The sequence below is a fragment of the Pinus tabuliformis genome, chromosome 1_2 (assembly GCF_031772625.1).
Source record: "Pinus tabuliformis cultivar Carrire ecotype Pingquan chromosome 1_2, CPIR1, whole genome shotgun sequence".
In the NCBI taxonomy this organism is placed as follows: Eukaryota; Viridiplantae; Streptophyta; class Pinopsida; order Pinales; family Pinaceae; genus Pinus; species Pinus tabuliformis.
Genome location: NC_142298.1, coordinates 787,254,594 through 787,276,897, shown reverse-complemented (window position 1 = coordinate 787,276,897; position 22,304 = coordinate 787,254,594). Strand labels below are relative to the sequence as shown.

The window sequence follows — 22,304 nt, the reverse complement described above, 5'->3', positions numbered from 1 at the left end:
ATGAAAACTTCAATAGCTTGCTCTAGTTCCACTTTAACAACTATTTATTAGGGTTGTTATACCCTAACAGTATCAATCCTTTCAATACTGATAGTCACAAATGAACCCTAGTCAATGCAGAAATGTCTACTACCAACTGTAAATCAAGAACTTCAATCAACATTTATCCCGCAACAACTTAAATCAACTTACGAATTAGTTAACTTAGAATTATGCTATACTGGTGATGCCCTAACTGGACTGGGCACCTTGCTACCCTTACAGACTTGCTTCCAAGATCCGCTTGCCTATTGTTCATTGTTCTAACCAGTCTATTCTGTGTTGGCTGACCCACTGTTCTAAGTCCATGGCTGAGATGTGCTACGCTGGCTAACTGTTGTAGAACAGTAGACCAATCCACATTTATACTAATCTTCCAGCCCAAGAGTAGGTGTCGCTGCTTCAAAGAACTGTTGCTTGACAGACCCCTGCCCTAAATGGCCTTCGAACAACTTAAGAAAAAGGAAACCAAGATTCAATTCATGCCCTAAGAGATCTCCGCTATCACTGGTGCACGAAATGGTGCTTCATATCCTTAATGTTGCCCTCAAAGTGACTCGGGAGGGTTTCTCCTGTTAGACTGCGTCCTAGATGTGCCTTGCCACTGCATAAAGAGCTTGTTGTGCCTCAAAACCCTGTGACATCAACTTCAAGGAGAATTCTGGAGGGTTTTCCTCAGAAATAGATCTTTGTTGCTCTTGACACAGAGTTCGTTGACCAATGAAATAACCACAGAAAGCTTCTTCTTTACTAGCCAGAATAGACCCGAGATATTCCAAGAGAATATGCTGTGACAGAACAGAAAAAAGGAAGACTAGCTAGAGTGAGATCACCTCCACTGAAACTAGACAAAGGAAAAAGGGGTCCTAGAACCCTCAGAGCCTCAGCTCAAAGAAAACAGAGTTAATCCAATCCAATTCGATGATGAGAAAATGATTCCATCTCTCCTTTATTTAGAGATTCCTCATGGGGCTCTCTCTCTACCTTGATTTAATGTGCGTAATTACAAGTGTAGCCTGCAATTTGGGCTTTTATGAGAAAATGATTCCATCTCTCCTTTATTTAGAGATTCTTCATGGGGCTCTCTCTACCTTAATCTAATGTGCGGGGTTACAAGTGTAGCCTGCAATTTGGGATTTTTGCCCCAGCTACCCCAAATTTACCCAATGTTGCCCAAAAACATTCGATAATGTGTTCCCCCCTTTATCAAAGACTATAGCCTAGAGGGCTAAATAGGCTACTTCGCCCCCCTTGGGCAATTAATCCATAGGGAACATTACATCTCAACACTTGGTAATGAAGTGTTTCGTGAACATTCTGAGATGGAAATCAGAGTAAATCATTTCTCAAAAAGATATGGGTCAAGAAGAAAAATTGAGCATGACACAGATGTTAAGCCTTCAATTCAAGTAAGATTACCACATAAAACCTATATCACACAGTTCGGGTTCGAATTTAAGTTCGGCAACAATTAAGTTCGATTCGAATTCGAATTTTCCGATGAGGTTCGTATGAGGTTCAGCATTAAGTTCGAATATACATATTTTTCAATATATATATATATATATATGACAAAATAATAAAAAATAAAAATCAATCAATAAAGCTATATGAGTAGCAATGAGCAACCACGAGCCACAAATCACGACCACTATTCACTTCATGCTCTAGGCGGCGGGGACAAGCAACATCTAGAAATTGAATTCAGGAAATTGCAGAGAATACAACACACAGCAGCAACACTGAGCACACTAGAGCGAGTACACTCAGACTGAAGTTGGCTTGTGAAAATCTATTGACAGCCATGGTAAATAAAGCCAAACCAGTGGCCACCACGGAAACTAACTGGCGGGAAGCGAAACAAGAGAAAACCATGTGTTTCCCATGGATTTTCTCATAAACCTTAAAACAACTCACAAAAACTGCCCAAACTCTAACCTCGAACCCCAAAAAAGTTTTAAAAAATTATAAAATTCGTCTTCAGGTTCGTCTTTAGGTTCGCCTTCAAGTTCCAATTCATTGAAGTTTGAATTTGAGGTTCAACTATCAAGTTCGCCGAACCTGAACAAATTTGAAATTTTTTTGTGGGTTCGCCGAATTTTGAACCTCAAGGTTCAAATTCGGCGAACCCTGTGACATAGCATAAAACTTCAACAGAGTGTGATCGTAAGCAAACATGAAGTGAGAAAGACATAAGAAGACCAGCAGGCAGATTGATTCAACATGAGAACCTTTCAAAGGACATTGTTGACAAATATGAGCATCATAATGCCAGGAAATCAGTAGAAATGATGCATCAGACACTGCCACATGGAATTAAAATTTCTTGTGATGGAAGTTTCATTAACTATGGAAGGAAACGAATGATAGGTCTACACAGTTTAACAATTCAAATAAATCACACTATTCACAATAAACAGTGTGTCGACATGAAAGATATAAATCAGACCGGGAAAGACATAGATCAGACTGGGGAAGATCAGACCAAGAAAGGCATAGGTCAGACCAGGAAAGGCATAGATCAGACCAAGACAGATACAAATCAGGTCATGAAAGATATAGATCAAACCATAAAAGATATAGATTAGGCCACGGGAATGATAGAGTAGATTAAATACACTAACAGCAACCTACGGACAGGCATCCTGCTTGCCATGAAAAGACATAAGCTGACAAAAAATAAGATGTCTTTAAATGTCAAGGATTCTTTATATTGTCATACAGGTAGAGATGATGTGATGCCCCCAAATGACGAAGTAGCCAACAATCCCCGTAGGCTATAGTCATGGATAAAGGAGAAAACCCCAAAATTTCCAATGTTTGGGCATCAGGGGGCAAGTTTTGAGGCAGCAGGGCCAGAAGCCCAAAGTTGGGGGTTTCCATGAATTCTTCTTGATTAAGTAGGAGAAAAATCTCCTCAAGAAAATCTAAAATACAAGAGGGTTAGAATCATTTGAAAATTGAGACATCATTGATTTGGATCATTTTGTCTCTGTTTCTTTTGAGTCAGAGGCTTTGAGGGTTTTAAGACCCCATTTCTCCTTTGACTAGTTTCGGTGGAGTTGATCCCACCCTACCTAGTCACCTTTCTTGTTCTGGCAACAAGAAGCAACTATTTGAGAAAGCAGTGAAGTCTTTGCAGGAAGCCTGAGAAATCAACCTATTTTAATTTTTATCTTTTATTTACTGTTCTGACATACAGGGGGACATACATGTGGAGAATATCAAGGTTTTTGGTGGAAAAGTCTAAGGAAAAGCATCCACATTCATTCTGGAGATAGACAAATTATTTTGAGGCAAAACAGTGGAATATTACGAAGCGAATTAGATCTCTTTGAAGCTGGAATGTGCACAAGTTCATCCCTGAGGCAGCTGAAATTTATCCGAGGCCAGCAGGCTGAAATCCCTGAGGCAGCTGAAATTTACCCGAGGCCAGCAGGCTGAAATCCCTGAGGCAGCGGAAGTTAGTCTGAGGCCAGCAAGTCGAACTCTCTAAGGTTATCGAAGACTCCTGAGTCCAAAAGGCCAAGTGCTCTGAGGCAGATCATAACTTCTTCAATTTGGATTCATGCAAATTCGCCCTGAAAAGGACCCATGGTAATCTCCCAAAGCAAGCCAAGAATTCTTGTAAAGTTTTGTAGATGTTCTATGCTAAGAGCAATTTCACTTTTCTCACAGCAATCATACAAGTAGATAAGCAAAATGCAAATAGAACATATAAGCAGATCTTACAGAAGACAAATCAGAAATAAGAAAAATGTATGTGTTTCTTTCGGCGGTCAACAGGATGCTTCAACCAGCAAAGTCTCCTTTGGTCAGCCAGCCCAGCATGTGTCACAACAACCCTCCAACCAGTAGATGAGTCAACCCAAGTCAGTTCTACAAAAGTCAACGTTGTCCTGAAAAGTCAACGCAGGGGCAGCAAGCTAAAAGTCAACGCAGCAGCAAAACGGTCAACCCTTTGACCTCGATTTTTGTGCCAGGTAGTATGGCCTTCAAAAATCGAACCTCCCACAAGTTTTCAGCTTGTTTGGACCAAGCGTTGACCAAAGTCAACGCTGGTCAAACTTCTGCGCAACCCTAGCGGCAGAAACCCTAGCAGCAGAAAAATCCTCTTCGTCCTTCCCACGTGTGGCTGAAATTCGTCCTCCAGGTAGCTCGTACTTTTTAGGATGAGAGAGGAAGATGTGAGTTGTGTTGTGATCAAATTCTCTCCAACTTTTCCTATATATATATATCCATCAATGAGGGTGTGTGACACATCTGTTGGGCATGTGAGCCTACATTACAAAACTAGCTGACCTTTGCACATATAATTTATTAAGAATAATAAATTCAAAATATAAGTTCTGCTCATCGGATTAAGACTATTTTTATATGGATTTTACACCTCTCAGAAAGAGGAATCCAACAAAAATATTAGCCTCTTAATCTGAGCATCAGAACATGGAGTTTGGACCTAGTTGTCCAAATTTAACACTCCCTCTCAACTAGGGAGAACTCCATCTATTAGTGCAATTAACATCGTGAGTCATCCCGCCGAAACTTGCTTTGCTGGCTTCTTTATTTCAAAACAGAAGTGGGTCAGTCACAAAGACATCATTCCCCGACTGACATAATCAGTCCAGAGGTCCCAGACCTCACAAATCTTGATCCCAGATCAAGTGGTTGGACCATGCCATCCTAGATAGAGAGTACGGCAATCTCTGATGCGTCCATCAGTCTTTGCTAATAGTCTCTAGCTTTTCCACACCTCATTGGCCAAATGAGAGGTACTTCCCATGAGCCCTGAACTCAATGGGTAGGATGCATACGGGGCACAGATTAAATGAGTGGCGAACCAGCTCAATAATCACAAGGGTGGGGCAGAAGCATTATGAGTGCTTATAGCTCCGAGAAGCTATCCCCAAAGCCCCCCAGAGCTCCCAGAGCTCATCGTCCAATAGGACCCACATCATAGGGTCTTTCCACGACACCAAGACTCTCACGGAAGGTTAGGAACTTGACCTTCCCCAGGGGCTTAGTGAGAATATCCGCGACCTGGTCATCAGTTCCTATATGATCGAGCCTTACGGCGCCTCGCTGTACCATATCCCGGATAAAGTGGTACCTGATATCAATATGCTTGGATCGGTCGTGGAACACAGGATTCTCAGTCATACGAATCCCACTCTGATTATCACAGAGTATTACAGTGGTATCTAGCACATGTTGGAACAGCTCACTAAAGAGCTTCCTCAACCAAACTGCTTCACAACAGGTCATACTAGCAGCAATGTATTCGGCCTCCGCGGTGCTCAAAGCCACCGACTTCTGCTTCCTGCTCATCCATGAGATCGAAGCAGAACCAAGATTGAAACAGCATCCAGATGTGCTCTTACGATCCACCACACTGCCAGCCCAGTCGGCATCAGTATATCCCCGGAGTATCACACTCCCGGCAGTGTATCTCAGCCCATGGTTTATCGTGCCCTGAAGATATCTCAAAAGATTCTTGGCACCAACCCAGTGAAAATGATGAGGCTCAACCATCTGTTGACTCAAAGTATTCACTGCAAAACATATGTCCGGACGGGTGTTCACTAAGAACATCAAAGCTCCTATGAGTTGACGATACTCAGTAGGATTGGCCAAGATAGGCCCTGCAGCGCTGCCACTCAACTTCTTAAAGTTGAGTTCCATTGGTGTCGACACGGACTTACAGTCCACCATCCCAAATCTTTCCAGAAGCTTCACAATATACTTTCCTTGAGAAAGGAAAATCTCTCCAGGTCTCTGCCAGACCTCCAGGCCTAGGAAATAGTGCATCAGTCCTAGGTCTTTCATCTCAAACCCAGCAGCAAGCTCCCTCTTACATTGATGAATGAGAGGGTCATCACCTGTCAGGAAGAGGTCGTCCACATACAGCACTAGAATGAGAGGCTTTCCTTCCTCAACCTTAAAGTAAAGGTTTGGATCAGCATTGCTTCGAGTGAAGCCCAGCTTCATCAAGTAACTATCCATCCTCTCATACCAAGCTCTGGGTGCTTGCTTTAACCCATAGAGGGCTTTCTTCAACCTGCAGACATAAGTGTCTCGATCTTGAACTTCAAATCCCAGAGGTTGTTCTACATACACCTCTTCCTTTATTGCACCATGCAGAAAAGCGGTCTTGACATCCATCTGATGAAGACTCCATCCTTGCGTAGCAGCAAGGGCTATGATGGATCGGATGGTGGTATATCGAGCCACAGGTGCAAATATATCGTCATAGTCAACTCCTTCCTTTTGAGAGAAGCCACGGGCAACAAATCTTGCCTTAAACTTTTCAGCACTCCCATCAGATCCATGTTTAATCTTATAGAGCCATTTAGCGGTGACAACAGATTTGTCCTTCGGTCTCGGGACCACATCCCAGACATCATTCTTCATAATAGCCTCATATTCTTCATGCATAGCATCCTTCCAGACTTGATGCTTGATGGCTTCTTCAAAAGATCCAGGTTCAGATTGTATAATAGTACTCATGGCAGCTAGATACCCTTGGTATCTACACGGCTTCTTGCTTTCTCGGAATGTTCCCCTTGGGGCAGCATGACCCTCAGCATCTTCGAGGGTGTCCCTGAGCCATGATGGCCTCTTTCCTAGAGAAGGGGAAGGATCAATAGGGTCCATTGGCCCTTCAACATCAGGCATAGTCTCATCCTGGGGTTCTTCCAGATTTCCAGGTCTTTCTTCATGGTTTTCTTCAGATCTAGGAAGATCTACTACTTTCTTCAGGGAAGCATCTTCGTCAAAAGTGACATCATGGCTTATCTCTACTTCCCTTTGACCAGGTACATAGACTCTATATGCCTTAGAAATCTCATTGTAGCCCACAAACATTCCTTTCTTCCCAGTAGCATCCAGCTTACTTCTCTTTTCTTTCGGCACATGAAAATAGACAGGACATCCAAAAATTCTAAAATGTGAGACATCAGGTTTCTTACCAGAGAAAACCTCTTCGGGAGTTTTGGAGTCCAAAGCGGAATGAGGGCATCGGTTTTGAATGTACACAGCAGTATTTGCAGCTTCTCCCCACAGAAACTTTGGAAGACCCTGGTCACATAGCATGGCACGGGCAGCTTCCACAATAGTCCTATTCTTGCGTTCAGCAACACCATTCTGCTCAGGAGTATATGCAGTGGTAGTCTCCCTCTTAATGCCAGCTTCTCTGCAAAAGTCTTTGAACTCATTTGACTCATATTCAGTGCCATTGTCAGTCCTCAAAATCTTGATCTTCTTTCCGGTCATATTTTCCACCAAGGCTTTGAAGGTACGGAACCACATGAAAGCCTCATCCTTCTTCTTCAAGAAGTATATCCAGGTTTTGCGAGAGAAGTCATCAGTAAATGTCATATAGTAAGAACATCCCCCCAGGGATGTTACAGGGAACATACCGGAAAGATCAGAATGGACCAGTTGCAATATCTCAGATGTCTTTGTGACACTTGAGGGGAAAGGTCCCCTTGTATGTTTTCCTTCAGCACAGCCCTTACATACACCTTTATGATTATTTCCAAAATCAAGCATCCCTGTCACCACCTTCCTTGCTTCGGGAAGAGCCTTGTAATGAAGGTGTCCAAATCTTCGGTGCCATAGTTCGGTTTGACGGATAGTATCACAAGTCATAGCTCCCAACGGACTCCCTCCAACCTGGTAGAGTGTACCAACTCTAAAACCAATTGAGATAGCTTCCTTGAAGCTCTTCTTCCACATGAGTACCTTTCCATCAGAGAAAGTTACATTGAATCCTTTGTCTTCCATGGCAGATACAGACACAAGGTTCTTCTTCAATTTGGGTACATAGAGTACATCTTGTAGATGGAGGACTTGTCCTTGAGACAAGTGGAGGGTCACAGTCCCGATCCCTTTCACAGGATAAGTGGCATTATCCCCAAGGATAATTTCTAGATTAGTATCCCTTTCAACCATGTCAGAAAGTGCTTCCTTGAATCCGGTGATGTGTCTTGAGGCACCACTATCGATTAGCCAGACATCCATAGTGTCAGGCGGAGATGCAGCTGAGAGAGCAGATATTAGAATATACTCATTTCTTTTATCAACAACATTAGACTCCTCATACCTGGTATTTTTGGTCCTTTTAGAAGGTGGATGGTTTCCTTCAAAGTGAGCCTTCCTCTTTCCTTTGGATTTGTCATTTCTTTGATTCCCATTCCTTCGGTTGTTGTTGTTGTCGTCACTATCGGGAGAATTCTTCTGGAAGGGGCATTCTCTAGCATAGTGTCCAGTCCTATGGCAGGTGAAACATTTACCCTTCTTCTTTTGAGTCTTAGTCCTTCCTTTGTCCTTGGAACCACCAGAGTTCTTCTTTCGGGAATGAGCAACATAGGCAGCATTTCTTTCATTATCAAATTCCTTCATCCTTGTTTCTTCTTGCATACATCTAGACAGAAGCTCATCAAAGTTAGGGATGGTATTATTGTTGAGAATGGTAGTTGTGAATACTTGCCATTCATATGGAAGTCCTCCAAGTGCGGTGAGAACCATCTCACGATCAGCTATTGTCTCCCCAATAGCTAGCAGATTGTTCCTGGTTTCGGTCAACTTCATAAAGAAAGTTTGAATAGACTCGTCTCGGCCCTTCTTCATATTCTTCAACTTGTTCTTGAGGAATAGCACTTGGTTCACATTGTTTACTCGGAACATAAGTATCAGTTTGTCATACATCTCCTTGGATGTGCCTAGTTCAGATATGTAGGCAACCAGACTCTTATTTATGGATTCCCTGATCAGCAGTTTTGCTCTGATTTCTCCCTTCTTATACTTGTGTTTAACAGCAGCAGAGGCATTTGATGGAGGTTCTTGAATCTTCCCTGTCACATGATCTAGGAGATCATGATCTTCTAATTTGAGATCTAATAACATCTTCCAGGCATGGAAGTCATCACTTCCAGTCAGCTTGTCATTCTCCCTGAATTCAAGCTTAGAGGAATCCATTTCCTTCGATGATGATTGCTATAGATAGAATTTGTCTTCACCTCAGCTCTGATCATTGTTTTACGAAACGGCCGGGTTGACTCCGAAACGGCCGTTTCGTTCCGGGTCAACAAAAAAAATTTCAACTCGGCCCCATGACCCGGCTCGGTGACCGGGTCAGCTATGACCCGGCCGAGTCAGCCAATGACTCGGCCGGGTCATAGCTGACCCGGTCAACCCGGCCGGGTCACGTCAAAAAACGGCCGTACCGTTTGGAACCCGCTGGGCAGCGTTTTAACTTGAAAAAAATTAATTTTTTGCTGATTTTTGGCTGATTTGGTTAGGGTTTGTGGACATGAAAAGGTTTATGTGATTAGTTAAATGCATTTGGGGTCCATTTCCCCCTCCCAAACTCTATTTAAGACAGCCAAATGCTCTCATTTCACTCACAGCAGTCTTATGCATTTGAGTGAGAGTCTTCTTTGAGAGTTAGTGAGCAGTTCTTGAGCTTGTTTTGGAGCAGCAGTGAGGAGTCTTGGAGGAGCATTGTAGCTGGAGTGAGGAGCTTCTTGGGCAGCCATTTGGAGCAGCATTGAGGAGCTGATTTTTGGAGCAAGTTTGAGGAGGCAGTTTGTGCCTGGAGGTATTTTTTTCCACCTCTATAAATCTGTTTTTACTTGTTAAATTTTAGGTGCATATAAAGATAGCTTAGAGAGTGTTTTTAGTCAAATAAATGAACATTGAATCAATTTTTATTTTTTTTTTTCATTTTCAGATTGTTTTCCTAGTCAAAAAATGGCACCTAGAGCAAAAGATGCTGCTTGGGCATATGTTGAAATGGTTGATGATGAGATGTGTTGCAAGTTTTGCCATAGGAAAATTAAGTCAGGTCCTGGGGGGATTCATAGGCTGAAACAACACTTGGCAGGGATTAAAGGCAATATTACTGCATGTAAATCCCCCGAAATTGGGGAGATTAGAAAGACTTTGTTGGAAAGCTTTGAAAAATTTGAAGCAGATAAGACTAGGCAAAAAGAGATACAGGCTGAAATTGGGAGGAAGAGGGAGATACAAAGAATGATGGCTGCCAACCCCCACTATGAGTTTGAGGGTTCTTCCTCTATCCCTCAAACTGATGCATCAAACCCTTTCCGTTATGTTCCTCCCTCTTTTGCTTCTGTTCAAGATAAGGGAAAGGGTAGAATGAAGGGTGATGGGACTATCAAAAGTTTTTTCACTCACTCAGGCTCCTCTCCATCAGATGCACATGGTCCTGAAGTTAGTAAAGGACTTTCTCAGCCCACTTTAGATGACCATTGGAAGAAAGAATTGAGGGAGACTGCTTGTGACTACATAGCTAGATGGTGGTATGATGCTGATATCCCCTTTAATGCTGCTCGTTCACCATATTATGAACCTATGTTTGAGGCCATACATGCTGCTGGAAAAGGCTTCAAAGGCCCTACTATGCAAGAGCTAAGGGGGGTTCGTTTGCAGAAAGAAATTACATCAATTAATGAGTATTTGCAAGATTTCAAGGAATCATGGGCAAGAACAGGGTGTACCATCATGTCAGATGGATGGACTGATCAAAGAAACCGTACCATCATAAACTTTCTTGTCTTCTGCCCACAGGGAACCATGTTTTTAAAATCAGTTGATGCATCTGATAAGGTAAAAGATGGCCACTTGTTGTTTCAGCTATTGGATGAGGTTATTCAGGGTGTGGGGGTGGCTAATGTTGTTCAAATCATCACAGACAATGCCTCTAACTATGTTCTTGCTGGTAGACTGTTAGAGGAAAAACACAAGACCATCTTTTGGACCCCATGCGCTGCACATTGCATAGACCTCATGCTTGAGGATATTGGGAAATTAGATTGGGTCAGAAACACTGTAGATAATGCCAAAAGCATAACAAAATTTATCTACAATCATACACTGGTTTTGAGTATCATGAGGAAACACACTGGAGGCAAGGATATTATTAGGCCTGCCATCACTAGATTTGCTACACATTTTTTGACATTGCAATCTATGCTTTCCCAACATAGAAACTTGCAAAAGATGTTTTCCAGTGATGATTGGAATAATAGCAGTTGGTCTAACAAACCAGAAGGCAGAGAATTGAGAAGGAAAGTCCATGATGAAACTTTTTGGAGAAAGGCAACAGAGATTGTGAAGGTTGCTGAGCCACTAGTTAAGGTGTTGCGGTTGGTGGATGGGGAAAGGTTGGCTATGGGCTTCATTTATGAGGCTATGGATCAAGCAAAGGAGCAAATAAAGGCAGCATACAAGGATAGAGTGGCAAAGTATGGGCCCATTTGGGCAATCATTGATGAAAGATGGAACAATCAACTCCATCGCCCTATACATGCAGCTGGGTATTTTTTGAACCCACGGTATCATTATAAAGCTAAGGAGTCAGGAGCTTTGAGGGGGGAGGTCAGAGATGGACTGGTTGATTGCATTGAGCGCATGGTCCCATCGGAGTCTGATCAGCTACTGATACATCAGCAGGTCACATCCTTCACCAATGCAACAGGTACCTTTGGGAAGAACCTAGCAAAGATTGCAAGAGAAGCAGATGAGCCAGGTAAACAAAAATTTCAATTTTCAATTTCTCAATTTCAAGTTAGATATAATTTGTAATTTTGTTGAGCTTCAGCCTTCATCTAACTCATAATTCATTACACTCCTATGTTTTTTGCAGCACAATGGTGGGAGGCCTTTGGTGGCCAGTGCCCTGAATTGCAAAGGTTTGCAATTCGTATTTTGAGTCAAACTTGCAGTGCATCTGGGTGTGAGCGCAATTGGTCTGTCTTTGAGAGGATTCACACAAAGAAGAGAAACCGTTTGGAGCAAAAACGGTTGAATGATCTAGTTTTTGTCCAATACAACCTTCGGCTCAGACGGAACCAATTGCTGAACAAAAGACCTGATTCAGATCCCATTGTGTTGGAAGACATTGATCCAACATCAGATTGGGTAGTGGAGAGTCGTCTACCAGAGTTTGATCCTGATGAGGATCTTGATGAACTTGATGTTGGAGATCCACTGCAGCGTGTTCAGTTGAATGCAGATCCCAATCCACCAGCCTCAGTCTCACAGCCAGCTAGTAGGACTCCAGTTGTAGGTGCTTCGCCTTCCTCTGCTCAGCCACGACAGAAGCGCAGCCGCATTTGTACTCTATCTCAGCTTGCATCTGCTTCACAGCCTAGTGGTACTGGTACTGGCACCACTTCTACAGTTGCAGTTGGAGACGATGATGATGAGGAGGAGCCATGGGGCCCCTTGTCTGGCTCTGCCTCTGATGATGATGATCCAGAGATTGGTCGAGATGATCTTGGCTCCTCTGGCAGTAGCCAGTAGCTACTAGCCTCCTTGGTTATTTGTATTTTGTTTTGACTCTTGAGTCTTTGATCATGTATGACAGACTACAGTTGACTATGTATTTACTATTGCCATTGGGTACACCGTACCATTTTGATATAATGGATTGGTTCATGAGCCTACTTTGATCATATGTTGTCTTCCATGTATATTATAATGTTGTGTGTTTGGAAACTTGAATGAAAATATTTAAAATTATGTTTAAACTATTTAAAATTATGTTTTTTTATAAAAAAAATAAATATTTAATGTATTTTTTACAACGACCGAGTCATTGAAATCGAGCCGGCCGAGTCATTGCCGTTTCCGTTTCCGTTTCCGAGTCGATCCTCGGCCGAGTCCGAATCCGAGTCCGTTTTGTAAAACATTGGCTCTGATACCATGTAAAGTTTTGTAGATGTTCTATGCTAAGAACAATTTCACTTTTCTCACAGCAATCATACAAGTAGATAAGCAAAATGCAAATAGAACATATAAGCAGATCTTACAGAAGACAAATCAGAAATAAGAAAAATGTATGTGTTTGTTTCGGCGGTCAACAGGATGCTTCAACCAGCAAAGTCTCCTTTGGTCAGCCAGCCCAGCATGTGTCACAACAACCCTCCAACCAGTAGATGAGTCAACCCAAGTCAGTTCTACAAAAGTCAACGCTGTCCTGAAAAGTCAACGCAGGGGCAGCAAGCTAAAAGTCAACGCAGCAGCAAAATGGTCAACCCTTTGACCTCGATTTTTGTGCCAGGTAGTATGGCCTTCAAAAATCGAACCTCCCACAAGTTTTCAGCTTGTTTGGACCAAGCGTTGACCAAAGTCAACGCTGGTCAAACTTCTGCGAAACCCTAGCAGCAGAAACCCTAGCAGCAGAAAAATCCTCTTCGTCCTTCCCACGTGTGGCTGAAATTCGTCCTCCAGGTAGCTCGTACTTTTTAGGATGAGAGAAGAAGATGTGAGTTGTGTTGTGATCAAATTCTCTCCAACTTTTCCTGTATATATATATCCATCAATGAGGGTGTGTGACACATCTGTTGGGCATGTGAGCCTACATTACAAAACTGACTGACCTTTGCACATATAATTTATTAAGAATAATAAATTCAAAATATAAGTTCTGCTCATCGGATTAAGACTATTTTTATATGGATTTTACACCTCTCAGAAAGAGGAATCCAACAAAAATATTAGCCTCTTAATCTGAGCATCAGAACATGGAGTTTGGACCTAGTTGTCCAAATTTAACAATTCTGGATATTGACAGAAAATCACTTAAGCAGATCGAAGGTTGGAGTCTGTATCAATCCAAGAAATACAGTACCCTGACACAGCTTTTGTGAAGTTTTCTGAGGAAGATTGGAAGGTGAAACAGGGTTCACTCTTCATCTCAGACAATCGGGTATTCTCCTAGGTACCTGACTTTGTCCATAACACTCGATCATTTGTCCTGTAGCAGATTTAGCCTAACAGGCTCGCAAGGAAGTGCCAGTTGTGGACTTATTTCAGACTGTGTATTAGGTCAATAAAGCACAGTAGCTCATTGGCTTAGTTCCGTTGAATTTGGAATATATTCTGAATTTGTTATTGATTGGGCTACAGAACTGTGTTACTGGATTACTATATTATATATCATTAAATAAACAAGGCTATTATTAGAATTATATTGTTACTCGTGTATTGTGCTACTGAATGAATATTTGTTTTCATTGTTGAATGAGAAAAGATTTTGTGGAAAAACCATAGTTGCTTAAGAATAACCTAGGGCGAAAAATTCCCTAGATATCTACAGTGATATCAAAGTTGTGCATCCTGCCAGCCAGAGGGTTTACGATGAAATCTAATTGTTGGTGACCAGCAATATTTCACACCAGAGTGGTGACTTCTCCCAAAGTAGTCATGAAGGATTGGAAGGAATTTTGGTCTGGTCTTATCACTGATCTTCATAAGTATCCAGCCATAAAACATGTGTTTGAGGAGGAGAAAGTGCACCCAGGACAATATATGTGGCTAAAAGAGATCAATCTCTAAAACCTGATGATAAGGGCGAACAACAAAAAGCAGGCATAAGGAAATGGAACAACTTTTGGGCTAGTTACAAAAGAAACAAATCTGGTGACATTGATGGTAAGCCTGAAACAGAAAAATAAAGTACAAGAGAAGTTGAAGCAAGGGTAAAGGCACACCCAAAAGAGTGGTGATGGCTATATCCTCCTAAACAGAATGAAAATCCTAAAGGTGAAACCATACCTAGTGGTAATGGTGCTAAGGGTAACTATATTACCAATTAAGATGAAAGAAAACAACCAAATCTCAGGGAACAGAATGGTCGACTCAAGGAAGGGGATACCCTTTCTGATAGTAACGCCATTCATTTCTGAATACTAAAAGAGAGAATGAAAGTATTCTTGGTATAGAGGAAGGTAAAGACAGTAGTGCCCCCTCTGATAGCGTGATGACAAATCCTCCATCTACAAGGTTTCACCTTGAACACAACTCAACAACAAAGACTGAGATTTCAGGTGAATTAAGAAAATTGGACAATGTAAGTAATAATAAAGTATGGCCAGGGCTTCGTGAGGATACCATTGCCATGGGAGAAGGCAACAGCAATATATAATCTTAGAAGGTAATATGAAGAATGAAGGCACTGCAGAAATAGAAACCATTGCTAAACAGGTAGCAAGCACAAAGACATCAGACAGTGGTACCGACATTTCCACTAAGAGTATTACAAGATCTACAATGAAGCGGTCAGAGGTAGATATTCAGATTGCAGTGAGTGTTGATCGTGGTATGGAACAATATGATATTTTATCAGATGAAGAAGTAAATGAGCGACCTGGTGGCCAGCATGCTATATATGAACACAAAAATGTGCTAGGATTGCATAAGAGGAAGAGAGAACAAAGGAACAGCAAATGGAAGACCCTGAATGATTGCAAGCATGGGGCAGAAAGGCTGCAACACCTCAAGGGGATGAAAATCCTAAAGAGCCAGCAGTATATGAAGCTATGCAATGAGAGCATGTCATTAGCAGCCAAAATAAAAATTCAAATTTAATGCATATCTCTCCTGACACAGTGAATATCATGAAGCCACAGGCTGCAGCAATAGTAATTCAGAGTCATGTACGAGGTTGGCTTGTTGGAAAGGAATTGCAGCGATGCACTAAGGTTGGTACTTACAACAAAAATTTACTAAGCAGGGTTCAAACAATTGAGGACTCTAAACTTAACCATTCAGCTACACTAATGCAGGCAGCTTTTAGAGGCTGGAAGGAGAGGCAAAGATACAAGCTGAAGCTTAGAATGGTAGTTCGGGTCCAAGCTATCTTTCATGGGTTTCGAGTACAACAAAATTTATTACAGAATAATGTGGTAGGGGGAATATCTTCAGATGTTCAATTGCCTTCTAAATCTGCACCACAGAAAACAGCTATTGAAGCTGCAATAACTATTCAGATATTTTATCGTGCTTGTGCAGCCCATTCATTGCTCTTCAGGGAGACAAGAGAACAGATTATCAAGGCACCAGATATTATGATCCCACCAGTGTTTGCTAGAGTTCAACGTGTGAATCATGATCTGTATTCTGATGTTTCAAATTCACAGAAAATACGCCTGGTACACACTCTTAATAAATACATTGGATTTGTTAAACAAAGGCAATATTTTCTTGAAGCAAGGCATTTTGTACTAAGGCTGCAAATATGATGGAGAAAAAATTTCGCACTTAAGTCATATTTGGTTGTTGTTATTCAGTCCCATTTCCGTGGTTGGCTTAGCAGAAAACTGTTTCCACAGGCAAAGTCTAATGTTGCACTCATCCAAGCATATTGGAGAGGCTTGTTAGTAAGAAAAAAACAAGTTGATACAAGGCAACAAGTTTCCAACCTGCAATTTCAAATTAAAAACTCTGCAATTAATGTGGATGACAGGCTGTGGATTGAGAACCGTGTTACAGAGGCACTGGAGGTGCTTTTGAATCATAAGATTGTTAGTGGTATTCTTCACACCTGTGCAACATTAGATGTTGCAACACAACATTTGAAAAGGTGTTGTGAACGCCTTGTGGCTGCTGGGGCTATTGATAAGTTGTTTCAGCTTATTCACTCGACCAATCGCAGTGCACCACATGAGGAAGTCTTGAAGCATGCACTGTTTGTATTGTCCAACATTGCTTACTATCCAGAACTAGCCCAACTTGTGGTGGATACCCCTGATTCAGTTTACACAATTACTGAACTTCTGAGAAACAAGGATGAAGGTTTTTCAAAGACAGTCGAAGTTTTGATGCCTTTTCTACAGGTTGGGCAGAATTCTGGAGCCGTTGATAATATATCTGATGATGATGGAAGTAGGGGAAGAAGATGCATGCTTGATACTAACAAGAATAATAAACATTCTGGCTCAGATAGACACTTGAGAAAAAGACAATAAGAAAGCAGTTCATTGAGATCAAATGAAGATGGGTTATATATTAACTGTGAGGCTTCTTGCGCAAACACTTGGGTGATCATTACGGAGGCAGGCACAGGATTCACTTCTCAACTATATGATCGTTCTGTTGTCTTCATGCACAAGGATTGGACTGTTACAAAACAGGGAGAAAGGTGCACCCAGGACATTGCTGAAACCTCTGATAGGAATCAATTGGCTTGTATATTGGCAGCATAAATTTCGCAGATTGGAACCGGTGAAGTTTGAGCCTCATGGAAGTGCAAAATTTGACGCATACAAGGATCACCATCTTCGAGTAACTAATGAAGACATGGGCAAAGGCATAAAATGCAACCACTAATGGACGAAATGGCATCTCGTAGTGCTAGCATGTTTGGAATGGTAACTAAAAAGTTTGAATGCTATTTTTTTCCTGGAGGGTGAGGAGATGATTTTGCAGCACCCAGATTTGTCGTTGCTTGAGGACAAGCAATTGCGAGAAAGGAGGGTTATGATGTCCCCAAGAGATTAAATGCCCTAAGAGACGAAGTAGCCTATCAATCCCCGTAGGCTATAGTCTTGGATAAAGGGGAAAACCCCAAAATTTCCAATGTTTGGGCAACAGGGGGCAAGTTTTGGGGCAGCTGGGGCAAAAAGCCCAAAGTTGGGGGTTTCCATGAATCCCTCTTAATTAATTAAGGAGAAAATTCCCCTCAAGGAAATCTATAAATACAAGAGGGTTAGAATCATTTGAGGCATCATTGATTTGGATCATTTTGTCTCTGTTTCTTTTGAACCTGAGGCTCTAAGGGTTTTAAGACCCCATTTCTCCTTTGACTAGTTTCCGTGGAGGTGATCCCACCCTACCTAGTCACATTTCTTGTTTTGGCAACAGGAAGCAACTATCTAAGAAATCAGTGAAGTCTTTGTGGGAAGTCTGAGGCAAATCAACCTATTTTATCTTTTATTTACTATTTTGGCATATAGGAAGGCATACATCTAGAGAATATCAAGGTGTTTGGAGGAAAAGGCTAAGGAAAGGCATCCGCATTCATTCTGGAGATAGATGAACTATTCTGAGGCAAAACAGTGGAATATTACTAAGCAGATTGAATCTCTCTGAAGCTAGAATCTACACAAGTTCATTCCTGAGGCAGCCGAAATTTGTCTGAGGCCAGCAGGGTGAAATCCCTAAGGCAACCGAAGTTGGTCTGAGGCCAGCAAATCAAACTAAGGTAGCCAAAGACCTCTGAGGCCAACAAGCCAAGTGCTCTGAGGCAAATCATAACTTCTTCAATTTGAACTCATGCAAATTCACCCTGAAACTGATTCGTGGTAATCTCTTGAAGCAAGCCGAGAATTTTGGATATGGATAGAGAATCACTTAAGCAGATCGAAGGTTGGAATCTGTATCAGTCTGAGCAGTACAAGACCCTAAGACAGCTTTTGCAAAGTTTTCTGAGGAAGATTGGAAGGTGAAATGGGTTTTGTTCTTCATCTCTGACAATTGGGTATTCTCTTAGGTACCTGACCTTGTCCAGGACCCTCAGTCATTTGTCCCGTAGCAGATTTAGCCTAACAGAGTCGCAAGGAAGTGCCAGTTGTGTACTTGTTTCAGACTACATATTAGGTCAATAAAGCACAGTTGCTCATTGGCTTAGTTCTGTTGAATTTGAAATATGTTCTAAATTTGTTATTGCTTGGGCTACAGAACAGTGTTGTTGGATTACTACATTATATATCATTAAATAAGCAGTGCTATTGTTGGATTTATGCTGTTACTCATGTACTGTGCTACTAAATGAGATATTTGTTTTCATTGTTGAATGAGAAAAGAAAATTTTGTGGAAAAACCCTAGTTGTTTAAGAATAACCTAGGGCAAAAATTTCCCTAGATTACTACAGATGAAGTATGCCTATACAGAGATCCAGAGGGAATGTATTGCAGGAAAGAGAAGGATGTATTAATAAGCAGGGGGGAACAGATGGGCTTCATCCAATTCGATTATATGATTTTGGAGGTTTTAACATCACCCCAAACTCCAGTGTTGGACACTTGATCATTTCAACGCATTCATGGGCAGTTTTTGCAGTGGCAAATATTCGCAATGATGGCAAATTTGGAGAAAAGTCAGAGAATGTTGCATCACTTGTTTAGGGGCATGTGGTTTGCAAGTGACCAGAAGGAAGGATACAAGACAAGTGACCAATCTTCATTCTTGAAAGCAGGGGGCCAAATTTTGCAGCACCCGAACTTGCAATTGCTTGAGGACAAGCAATGTCAGGAAGGGGGGACTGTAATGTTCCCTATTAATTAATTTCCCAAGGGAGGACGAAATAGACTATCCAACCCCATAGGCTGTAACCATTGATAAAGGGAGAAACCCATTACCCAATGTTTCGGGGGCAACATTGGGTAAATTTGTGGTAATTGGGGCAAAACTTGTGGAAAATGCCAGAACTGGGGCTATGTGGAGGGAAACTTGTAACCCCTAACATTACAAGGAACCCATAAGGAATCTATAAATAAGACAGTGGAGAAATCATTTTCTCATCATTGTGGAATGAATATTTCGGTTTGTGAGCTGAGGCTCTGAGGGTTTTATGACCCCTTTTTCCCTTGATTGGTTTCACTGGTATTGACCCCAGCCTGGCCAATCTCCTCTCTTTCTCTCCTCTGTTTAACATATATTGGCATTTCTTATTTGGTTGTTGGCAAGAAAGGATATTTTGGCGGGTTAATTGATTTGAGGAGATATTATGTGGTTTCTGTCCAAGACAGATTCGTGAGGCATAAGCCAAGCGCAGCAAGGTGTCTGTGGAGCAATAAACCCGTCTGAGCCAGCGGAGGCCCTTTAGGGCAACATCTGAGGCAGCGTGCCCTACCTATACACCAGCTGGAGCAGCGGCATGACACCAGGGTTTTCACCTGAGGAAACGGAGCTCTGTAAGAGCTAGTCTGTGGCAGTGCGGGATTCCTGAGGCCAAGATTAGGGCTGCCGAACATCTCCAGCAAGTAGCAGTCCACCTCCCGAGTTCATCCAGAGGCAGAAGCAAATTCCTGGACACCAGACAGCAGCATTAGACCACACACAGTGATCGATCCTGACAAAAAGTCTGTTATTAATTTCTCTGTGGCAGTGAATTAGTCTTAGGGCAGCGAAGGCCCATATTGGCACCAGTCACAGCTCCAAGGTAATTAATTTGAGGAAGTCTGGACAGAGTGGCTTGTGACAGGAGGAGGCATAAGTATAAAAGCAGCGGGTTGCTGAGGACAATTTCCCCTAAGGACCCATTGCAAACAGCTGGCTATCTGAAGGTCAGACTAACAGCCCTAGGGGAGTAGGATTATTGATAATTGTTGTAGAATTGAATTTTAGTAGTACTGGGAATTATAACCCAGTATGTATTTGGTCAACTGGTAGCACATGTCCGTACTGTTGGTGGAATTAATTCATTGGTTACACTATTTACTAAGATTGATATTACTTTTATCAGAAAGAATTAAGAATAGTACTGTGATATTAGTATTTTGTCATGTGCTCTATCAAACCCTAGGAGCAAAAATTCCCTAGGGACACTACAGAACTCCAAATTCACAATGGGAACATAGGTTCCTAACAAACAAGAGGTTTCAAGCTAGAAGCCAACCAGTGATGGACTCACAATGGGGACCTAATAAGCAAGGAATGATGTTTGAAATGACTGAAACCTAAGGTGATTTCCAAACGAAAAACCAACCACCAATAGACTTCGGCCACTGACAGAACATGGGTGACTAATAAACCTGAAAAGAGGTTTGAGACAAATAAAGCATAACAAATATTTCATACTACACACCAACCAGCAAAACCACTGAGGACATGGGTGCCTACTAAACCTGGAATAATATTTGACATGACTAAAGCATAAATGATTTTCAAGCCACAAACCAACCAGCTATGGCCTCGCAAACCATGGTGAGAATATGGTACCTAACAGGCAATAAGTCATGTTCAAGCATAAACTCACAAATTACGAATCACAAACTTAACAAACCACACAGATCAATGACTTGACATGATTCAGAGCATGTAACGAAATCGATTTTCACTGGTAACAACCACCTACAACATTCGCCAGTACCAACAGCTAAAGAATTATAGCTCATGAAGACAACCAAAAGACTTCCAGCCTTAAATGAAAATGCAAAAAAACATGATGACAATACGAACATAATATTATCATTTGCAGCCCAAGTATAGAGAGCAGCTTGCAAATCTTAAAAGCAACTCTAAGGTTCATTCCTTCCTCTGTGTAACCTCTGCAGCCTATGATTTCCCATCTCCATGTCCACCGCAACATCCCCCAGAATGATGATGCTTACTTTCCGACTTCACTTTCAACTGTTTGCGCATGTCATAGGGATCCTCGCCATTGGCATAGTACTTAGCCTCGATATCATTGATTTTATAGCCAAGTGTATGGGTATACAAATGGAATGCTGCTCGGTTGTTCTTGCGGACATGTAGAGAAACGTACTCCGCCCCAAAAACCTCATGCATGGCCTTCTGCGCTGCCGTCATGAGCTTTGTTGCGAGGCCCAGTTTTCTGTGCGTGCGCAACACGGCCAAAGAAGTTATATGGCCATGGCATTCGGTGGACTCCTCATCCATTTTCGCGAGAACATAACCCACAATCTTCTTATTGTAATCCTCGGCCACGTAGAGAAGCTGCGGCCATGAGAGCATATGGTAGAAATAATACTTCATCTGGTAATTCTCTGGCAGGCACATCAGATTACATGTCTGCATGGAAAGTAAGTCTTCCATAGTAGCTGGGCGAATGCAAACCATGGCTGCAACTGACAGTGTTTAAACCTTTAGAAATAACAGACTGCTTCAACCCTTTGAAACGATACGTTTTATTTTATTCGGCTTAAACCCTCCCTATTACTTGCCCTTAATTGGCAAAGTCTTCTTCGAATTTTCGGGGGTTTTGTTCTGAATCTGCGAATCAATTATAAATAGCGGAAAGCTTTACTGGTAAGTCTTCGAAATTTCGTGGTTTTAATCTGAATCTGAGAATCAGTTACGAATGGCCGAAACTTGTTTTCTTGGAAGCATGTTTCCCTTGGCCCTGATCAGACGCGCATACCCACCTTCAAAATTTGGGTTTCAGTTGGAAAGGATTGAAGTGCCTCGATTTTATGGGATGTACACTCACCAATTTAAATGGGCCGTAGTAGTCCAAAAATTATGATTTTTTGGACGTGGAAATTCCGTTTATATTTTGGTAGGGGATTTTGTAAATTTAAGTAAAAATTGTTAAAATTTATAATTTTAAGGGTTGAGAGACTACTCCATTTAAATGAATGAAAAAATGTATCAAAAATTGAATGTTTTTGTTAAACAGTGAAATATTGTTAATTTAATATATGGATTAATTGTAATCTTTAAATTCGTTTACAAAGATATTATATTACAAAAGAGATTCTCTAACACAAAC

The 22,304-nt window shown here is 41.6% G+C and overlaps 1 protein-coding gene and 1 pseudogene across 1 annotated transcript; one reads left to right on the top strand and one right to left on the bottom strand.

Moving 5' to 3' along the window:
• Positions 1–9,327: 9,327 nt before the first annotated feature.
• LOC149208241 (uncharacterized) lies at positions 9,328–12,723 on the top strand. Its single transcript, XM_089394034.1, has 2 exons — positions 9,328–11,593; positions 11,711–12,723. The coding sequence occupies exons 1-2, from the start codon at positions 9,793–9,795 to the stop codon at positions 12,367–12,369; spliced, it is 2,460 nt and encodes an 819-aa protein (XP_089250160.1). The 5' UTR covers positions 9,328–9,792; the 3' UTR covers positions 12,370–12,723.
• Positions 12,724–20,891: 8,168 nt separating this feature from the next.
• Positions 20,892–22,037, bottom strand: LOC149208240 (N-terminal acetyltransferase A complex catalytic subunit NAA10 pseudogene; annotated as a pseudogene).
• Positions 22,038–22,304: the final 267 nt, after the last annotated feature.